The 9,963-nt window shown below is 37.1% G+C and overlaps 1 protein-coding gene across 6 annotated transcripts in view; it reads right to left on the bottom strand.

Annotated features, from left to right (window-relative positions):
• Nucleotides 1-9,509, bottom strand: part of LOC128248867 (uncharacterized) — a 67,491-nt gene extending 57,982 nt beyond the window's left edge. For 3 of the 6 annotated variants that reach the window (XR_016243278.1, XM_089358266.1, XM_089358267.1), the window contains exons 1-2: nucleotides 9,128-9,509; nucleotides 5,832-5,911 (exon numbers count right to left, since the gene is read on the bottom strand). Coding sequence is in view for 3 of the 6 variants with exons in the window: in XM_089358266.1 (XP_089214392.1) it covers nucleotides 5,832-5,911; nucleotides 9,128-9,266 (219 nt within the window). In the remaining 3 variants the exon portion in view is untranslated. Of the gene's footprint in view, nucleotides 1-1,900; nucleotides 2,086-5,831; nucleotides 5,912-8,898; nucleotides 8,955-9,127 lie in introns of those variants that run through there. The other 3 variants (XR_016243279.1, XR_008264992.2, XM_089358265.1) reach the window with 2 other exon arrangements.
• Nucleotides 9,510-9,963: the final 454 nt, after the last annotated feature.

Raw genomic sequence — 9,963 nt, forward strand, 5'->3', positions numbered from 1 at the left:
TTTACCACCCAGCCAGTCCTGCGCCTGAACATAGTTCAACATTCATAAGTTAATGTGTGAAAAATAGGAATTTTGAAAGTCTCTATAAAACTAGCTTTTAAGCATCGAATGGCTGGGGGTGGGGTTCACCGCAATAGAATAGCAATCAAAGGGGTCCTTTTGTATAAAAAATGGTTGAGAACTCTTGTTTTATATTAAAGATGGTACTGAGTTAATTTGAGGAAAACTTGGTACTATGTCTAAAGGACTGAACATCCATGGAGAAGTTCTCTTGCTGGTGGTGGTGAAGGAGAATGAGATGTGCAAAAGCATGAGGTGAGGAATGAGGCAGAAGTATATAGAAAGGGAGAGAGGGAGAGAGAAAGAGAGGGAGAAACTGATGATGATAGAGATTATTGAGGTGGCAGTGGTGGTGATGGTAGTGGGATTGAAGAAAAAGTGGCGTTGTTGGTGGGTGGCTGTGGTGGTGCGAAAGAAAAACAAAAATATGTAAATAACCCCACCACCACCTCACCCACACAAACACACCCATGCACTGGCCAATGATGGGAAACACTGTTTAAATGGCAGAAAGGTTTTTTTTGGTGGGGGGGGGGAGAAGATTCTTTTTTTTTGTTTTCTTCAAATTATTTTTTATTTGTTAATTTATCTTTTTTCTTAAGAAGAAAAGAAAAAAAACAATAACAGCAGATAAAAAGCGAAAGCAAGCACTATAACAAGCAGAACAACAACATCGACCAGGTTTCTTGTCCTCGTGGTCACTAGCTCTAAAGATAAAGAGATACCTGTTTTGTTTTTCGGACTTTTCTTTTTCTTGTGTTTGTGTGTGTGTTTGTTAGTATGTGTGTGTGTTAGTGTGTGTGTGTGTGTGTTAGTGTGTGTGTGTTAGTGTGTGTGTGTGCGTGTGTGTGTGCGTGTGTGTGTGTGTGTGTTAGTGTGTGTGTGTGTGTGTGTGTGTGTTAGTGTGTGTGTTAGTGTGTGTGTGTGTGTGTGTGTGTATTTCCTTTATTGGTTTGCTATTTTCGTTTTGTTTTGCATTATTTATCACTGAATGAAACACCTGACCAAAAGTACTTAATAACCTCACCCACCTGCAGCCGAAACTGGATTAAAGAAAAAGAAAAGAAAACCAAAAGTAGAAAAACAGACACAACAACAGCAACAACAACAACAACAAGACTCACAGCGGCTACAGTATCACGAGGTTACCTCTACACGCTCGTTCAACCTGCTAGAGCGAGGGAGGGAGAGAGAGAGAGAGAGAGATGGGTAAAGAGAGGGGGAGATAGACAGAAAGGGAGAGACACAGATACAGAGAGAGAGAGAGGGTGGGAGATAGAGAGATACATAAAGGGAGAGAAAGATGGGGAGAGAGAAGGGAAGATAGACAGAGAGGGAGAGACAGAGATACAGAGAGAGAGAGAAGAGGAAAATATATAGATATAAAGAGGGAGAGAAAGAGAGAGACAGTGAAGGGGAGATAGGCAGAAAGGGAGAGACACAGATATAGAGAGAGGGGGAGAAAGATAGATAGTTAGATAGATAGATAGATAGATAGATAGTTAGATAGATAGATAGATAGATAGATAGATAGATAGATAGATAAAGGGAGATAGACAGAGAGAGTCACTGGTACTCCCTTTGTGTATTTATCGTCCCCCCTCTCTCTCTCTCTCTCTCTCCCTCTCTCTCCCGCGCGGTCTCTCGCCGAATCTGTCTGTCTGTCGATCTCCCCTCGAATCTGTGTGCTCCTCTGTCTTCTATTCTTTCTCTCCACCTCTCTCTCTTGCTCTCTCTCTCGCTCTCTCTCGCACGTTGAACGAGCGTGTAGAGGTAACCTCATGCGCTCGTATATATATATGTATATATATACACACGTATATGCACACACACGCACGCACGCACACACACACACACACACACACAAAGAGCTGTCGAAGCATTCTACTCACTAAATCACATTTTAAATGACAAGTCAAATCGGATAATAAATACAGTTGTCAATATACTGGGCGTGAGAAAATGAAAATAGACAACGATGGTCACGGCAAGAACGCTTTTTATCATAGGTTGCTTCTCCAAGGTCTTAAAGAAAACAAAAAGAGAGAAAGAGAAAGTAATGAGTTGGACTAAAAGCCTTCAAACGTAATGAGGAAGGTGATTAATATTCCTAATAAAATGCGATAATGAGAAGATTTTCTCGACCTGAAGCAAATACCAGAGAGAGCCCCATTAAATTATCACGTACCCACTTTTAAAAAATAGGGGTGCATCGATTAATTTAGTTCTAAGTAGACTATTCAATCTTATATATATATATATAGACGCAGGAGTGGCTGTGTGGTAAGTAGCTTGCTTACCAACCACTTGGTTCCGGGTTCATTCCCACTGCGTGGCACCTTGGGCAAGTGTCTTCTACTATAGCCTCGGGCCGACCAAAGCCTTGTGAGTGGATTTGGTAGACGGAAACTGAAAGAAGCCCATCGTACATATATATATGTATATATGTGTGTGTTTGTGTCTGTGTTTGTCCTCCCACCAACGCTTGACGACCGATGGTGGTGTGTTTACGTCCCCGTAACTTAGCGGTTCGGCAAAAGAGACCGATAGAATAAGTACTAGGCTTCCAAAGAATAAGTCCTGGGGGTCGATTTGCTCGACTAAAGGCGGTGCTCCAGCATGGCCGCAGTCAAATGACTCAAACAAGTAAAAGAGTAAAAGATATATATATATATATATATATATATATATATATATCAGGTAGTGTACTTAGAACTGATATAGGCGCAGGAGTGGCTGTGTGGTTGGTGGTCGGATGCCTATCCTTCAGGAAAGCCATTACAAATTGCATCTGTAATGAGCAATGCTTTAGTGAACATTGTAAATATAATCAAATTATTAATTGATACAGCTACTTCACCCCTTTTATGTTTGTCTGTCCTTGTCGTCCCCTCTTTGTAATGACCTTATGGCAAATATTTATGAAATAAAATGGCTTGCTTACCAACCACATGATTCTGGGTTCAGTCCCACTGCGTGGCACCTTGAGCAAGTGTCTTGTACAATAGCCTGTACATGTTTGTGGGTTTGTGTTTCCCCTCCCACCAAATCGCTTGACAACCCATGCAACAGAAACCGATAGAATAAGTATTAGGCTTACGAAGATTAGGTCTAGTAAAGGCGCTCCAGAATGGAGCACCACCTTGAAGGGTTTTAGTGGAAAAAATCGATCCCAGGACTTATTTTTTAAAGCCTGGTACTTAATCTATCGGTCTCTTTTGGGAACCCTAAGTTAAGTGGGCAAACACAAGCACAAAACACGCACATATACATACATACGTGTGTATACATATATATATATATATTTATATATATATATAAATATATATATATATATATATATATATATATATATATATATATATATATATATGTATGTGTGTGTGTGTGTGTGTGTGTGTGTGTGCACATACACACATGACGTGCTTCTAGTTTCCGTATATCAGATCCATTGACAAGACTTTGGTCGGCCCGAGGCTATAGTAGAAGACACTTGTCCAGGGTCTCACGCGGAAACCGGAACCATATGACTGGGAAGCAAGCTTCTTACCATACAGCCACGACTGCGCCTTTCATATACATATCATACACACACACACACACACACACACACACACACACATATATATATATAGTCCGAGGAAAGCAATAGTTAGATGATGCCTAATGTGGTAGAAACGTGTACGTAAGACATTCCTCTTATATTCATGCAATAAATTTATCCATTTTTTTTTTTAATGACATATCACTAAAGATTATTTCCCCTTGTCATATGAAGCTTGCCTCAATTGTCAGTTGGTGATTATGACACCCACTCTAGAAACAGAGACAATGTATAATAAATCCTGCGCTTATGTTGTATGGTAGTTGATACACACATGTTTGCCTATGTTGCTCGTATAGATGTCAAGAGCCACTTTGAGGTATTTCTCTAGACCCATTTGCCTTTTACACACCCACTCTCACACACACACACACAGACGCACGCACACACGAGCACACACCTATGACCTGTGAAACTGCTAAATCAGACACGCTTTTTCTCTCTCCGTTTTCTTCTCTCCATTGTTTTCTTTCTTCGTTCCTTTTTGTAGAAGAGCGTAGGTTCAAAAACGTCAAACTCTTCCTTTTTTCCTCAGAATCAAACTAATACGTCTTGCTTATTGTCCCTTCACCTGTCTCTATACTCTTTTTTAATTTTATTTTGGTGCAATTTTGGACCATATATATGACATACTTAATGTATGCATATTGTTGCAAAGTCAGAGGATGCTGCGGTTTACCATCATAGTTGAACGAAACAAAGTCGTCCCGGATTCCACCGCGAGTTCGACAGTTACGCCTTTCACGCTGTTTGCGACTTGTCAGTGCTACTCACTATAGTCACTCCTTATGCAACGTGACCACGGTCAGTCTAATATCATTCTTTTTATAATTTCATCTCATACTTTTTTAGTCATTAGACTGCGGCCATGCTGGAGCACCAGCTTGAATAATTTTAATCGAACGAATCGACCACAGTACTTATTTTTGATTTTTAAGCGAGGTAATTAATCTATCAGATTATTTTGCCAAACCGCTAGGGTGCGTGAACGTAAAAACCCCAATTCAGACGACAAGCTGTTCTAAGGACCAAACACAGTCACATACTCATACACACATATACATACATACATATATACATACACAGACACACACATATATATATATATATATATATATATATATATACTATATTATATATATATTACATTATATTATATTATATTATATTATATATATATATATATATATATATATATATATATATATATATATATATATATATTATATATATATATATATATATATATATATATATATACGCACAAAAAAACGCACACACACACACACACACACACACACACACTCACATATATATATATATATATATATATATATATATATATATATGCCATTCCTTTCTGTAGAAGGGCGTAGGCTTGAAACGTCGAAGCCTCTTCCATTTATCCTGAGCGTCAACCAATGCACCTTTCTTGTAGTCCCTCACCTCTGTCTCTCTTTTGTTTCTGTTTTGTTTTTGGTACAATTTCAAATTATATATATACATACATATACATTTGATTGTGTGTGGGGGGTGGGGGTGGGGGGTGCGTCTGTGTGTACGAAGGGCTCGTAGAGAAGAAACAAAACCTTTGGGATTGCAATGAGGCCGTGAAGTCTGCATGGATTTCGAATTATCGAACAGAAGCAACTCTCGATTAAGATCCTTATCTATACGGCATACTTGCTGCATGTAGATCGTTGAAAAGTATGAGTCTACAGTTGTTGCCTGGAGACAGATTCCTTTATAGACGTCGTGTGTTAAGAAAAACACATACACTATACTTCTGAGCTAAAAGAAACGAAACCAGTCCGGAAGCGACTGTGAGAGAGATATACGCACTTTGTCGCTTTTAAGGTTTGCCAATACTATGCAGATGAGTCACTTCCACTCCAGCTGTAGCATTCAAACTTTTGTCTTCTAAGCGCAGTGCTCCTAAATCTGTAAGCATCGATGTCATTCTCCTCTTAAAAGATTAGAACATAATTTCAAAGATGTTTGGCTGTTATGTCTAGCACATTGAGCAGTAACACGTTATTATCCTGCCTCTGACTTACATTCATTGAACAGGTGACCAAAGACGTGTAAAAAGAAAAAAAATCTTTTGTTACTCCCTAATTCCAGCCTATTTGCTTTGCTTTCTTAAAGATTAAAATCAAACACTCACTTCTTCACGCTTATTCGAAGACGTCCAACCCACGCCCCGGTCCGCCATCGTATTACTTTCGGTATTTTCGCTTTGTTTACCTGCAAATATAAGTCACAGATCAGTGTTCATAGCATACTCATGCTTACTAATTAGATAGTAGTGGTTGTTAGCAGACGATACAGAGTACATACATTAATAGATTCATACATACATACATACATACACACGTACATACAAACAAACACACAAACACACAAACACACACACACACACATATATTTATATATATACATGTATGTATGTATATATGGGAGAATGTACGAAAAAACAACAACAGACGAGGACAGGTGGTGTGTGTGTATAAATATATATATATATATATATATATATACATACAGACACATATATACATACATACTTATATGCATACATATATATATATTCTAATTCTTTTATTTGTTTCAGTCACTTGACTGCGACCATGCTGGAGCACAACCTTTTAGTCGAGCAAATCAACCTCAGGACTTATTCTTTGCAACCCTAGTTATTATTGCATCGGTCTCTTTTAGCGAACCACTATGTTACGGGGACGTAAACACACCATCACCAGTTGTCAAGCGATATTGGGGGTACAAATACAGACACACAAACTTATATATATATATATATATATATATATATATATATACAGATGACGGGCTTCTTTCAGTTTCCGTCTACCAAATCCACTCATCGGGCTTTGGTTGGCCGGAGGCTATTGTAGAAGACACTTTGCCCAAGGTGCCACGCATTGCAATCGAACCCAGAACCATGTTGTTGGTAAGCAAGCTCCTTAACACACAGACACTCCTGCGCCTATATATATATATATATATATATATATATATATATATATATATATATATATATATATATATATATATATATATATATATATATATATATATATATATATATATATATATACACGTATATATACATATACAAAAATCTCTCAAAAGAAGAAGAACAAACGCAAGAAACATTACAACGTGAGGACGTGGTACATATAATAAAGTATTATCGGGCGCTCAGGGAAGGAAAGAGAGATGATTTAACGTTTCGAGCAACGCTCTTCTTCAGAAACAGAGGAAAGTCCAATAGAAATGGAGACGGCGGAAGAAAATCGCCAACGATTCACATGGGTTACATTTTGGCATATATGTGAGTGTGTGTTTGTGTGTGTGTGTCTGTGTGTGTGTGTGTCTGTGTGTGTGTGTCTGTGTGTGTGTGTATTTATCTATCTCACTCTCGATCTATCAATCTATTTATCTATACTTCTATGTAGTTATCTATCTACCTCTCTCTCTCTCTTTCTTTTGGCAGACACATGTGAGTTCTTCCTCCATAGTGTTCTCTCTCTCGCTCTCACTCTCTCTATATATACACACACACACACACACACACATATATATATATATATATATATATATATATATATATATATATATATATATATATGCGAATAGATGTAATCCATATACATTGACACATACCCTACATATATTTGCATGTGTGTGTTTATATGTGCACACACACACACACACACACACACACACACACACACACACACACACACACACACACACACACACTCATATGTATATATCGATAGATTTATACTTCCAAACAGGCATTCATAGACAACCACCCGCCACAAACACACACCATACAATACGCACAAACACACACACACACATACATACACACACTCTCGCATGTACATACATATACTTTTACAAGTAACGACAAAAATAAAAAAGATACAACTAACTATTCACTGTACATATCAATCGAGTAATCTCCCCCTTTTTTTAAAAAAACATATTCACAGCTGATGTCCTAGCCTTTCAGATATCACGATCAAATAAGTTCCCAATAACGGAAAACTCATCACGAAGACATCTTCCCGTCCTTATACGCTTTATAATTATTCCCGGCCAAAATCGTCACGTAAGAGAATGCTCCTGGTTAGATCTACCACAAGAAATGGCTGCAGGAAATTAGTAACCAACCTAAATGAACTGGTACTACAGGTTTTTGTCTATTTAGCTGCTCGGTATATACATCCAGTACATACTCTCTGTCCCTGTCTGCCTCGCAGCGATGTGATGATGTGCGCGCTCGTGTGTGGGAGTATGTGTGTGGAAGTGTATGTTTGTAGGAGTGTGCGGAGGTAGTGTGATTGCGTATGTGTGTGCGGGTATGTGCGAGTGTTCGTGCATACATTATCTATCTATCTATCTCTCTATCCATCTATCTGTCTGTCTGTCTGTTTTCCTGTCTCTCTCTCTCACTCTCACTCTCACTCTCTCTCTCTCTCTCTCTCTCTCTCTCTATATATATATATATATATATATATATATATATATATATATATATAAATATATATATATATATGTATATATATATATATATATATATATATATATATATATATATATATATATATATATATATATATATATATATATATATTTATCTGTTTGTCTGTCTATCTATGTGTTTGTCTGTCTGCTTCCCTCTCTCTCTCTCTCTCTCTCTCTCTCTCTCTATCTATCTATCTACTTATCTATCTATCTGTCTCTGTCTCTCTCTCTGTCATTCTCTCTCTCTCTCTCATTCTCTCTCTCTCTCTCTCCATATATATATTTGTCTGCCTCTGAGCGAATTTACGCACATGGGTATACAATGAGACTAAGAATTGGTACCCAGGGCTCGAATCAACCACGTTAAAGCATGTATATTTACATATATATATGTGCACACCATCCATGTGTGCCTTTATTGCTTGTATGGAACTACCCATAAAGTGTGGCGCTAGTTAATCGCGTGAGCTCCAAGCACACATCGTCTAATGGGTGGAGTTGTTCTCCGATGACGTAAAAGAACAAATATCAGATATTTACGTTCGAATTTCTCACAATATATTGAGAATGAATAAATATATTATCGCTTGAAATCTCGCTCTTCTACATGAACCTCGTTAGTTAATTGTTTATAATTCACATTTAGAGGTAGTATATATTCAGTTTTGTATACTTACATTTTCATGTGTATTGTTATTTTGACGTAGTCATTGTTCTGCGTTTTGTGCTTGCTCTGATTCAAATTAACAAGCAGTTTATCATGTTTGATGCAAAGAAGTATAAATGTTAATATTTAAATAAGAAGCGAACTTGCTGGCATTGTGCCAAAATTTGAAATCAATATTTAAATAAAAGCAAAGACTTTTAAAAAAAATGGTGCTAGTGAACTCATAACCTTTCTATTACCTTTTGTTTTCAGTATCCGCGGATAATCTTCCATCTCCCTGCACCACCATACCAGGGATGTAGTGCCGTCTGCTTTGAGAAGCTCTGAACTTAGACAAGCAACATATCCAGCATAAATGGAAATGAGCTGATCAACCATATGGAAGGAGACAAACAAAATTGCCCATCCACCTGACTGAAAGTCACCGAGGCGGTACACATCCTGAAAACAGGAATGGAACTCAACAACAACTGAAAATTAAAATAAATAAGAATTGAAATATCCTAACAAATTTCCCCTTCATATCAGAAATCAGACTGCATGCATAAATGGCCCCAGCAGCTTTACACATTAGAAGGAGGATGAAGAATGTCAGCATAATGGATACGACCAACTATACAGAATGACAGGCTACATGACTGACAATCACAGTACTACGTATCTAATATGCGTCATAAGCACAGACAAAAACGTATATGTATACGTATGCACATGTATAACTATATATGAATATAGAGATATATACATACATATATATATATGTATGTGTGTGATGTGTGTGTGTATAGGTATGTATGTATGCATGTATGTGTACATATTTATACCTGTCTACGCATGCGTATACATAACTATATATGTTTGTATATGTATATATATATATATATATATATATATATATATATATATATATATATATATATATATATATATATATATATATATATAATACATGCATATTAGACATATATTAGCATGTGTGTGTGTTCGTGTATCAATACATTCATACTTACATTTTTGTGCGTGCCAGTGTGAGAATGGATATATATATACATTCACTCTCTCTCTCTCTCTCTCT

This window comes from Octopus bimaculoides, chromosome 10 (assembly GCF_046866305.1).
Source record: "Octopus bimaculoides isolate indiv1 chromosome 10, ASM4686630v1, whole genome shotgun sequence".
Taxonomy (NCBI): domain Eukaryota; kingdom Metazoa; phylum Mollusca; class Cephalopoda; order Octopoda; family Octopodidae; genus Octopus; species Octopus bimaculoides.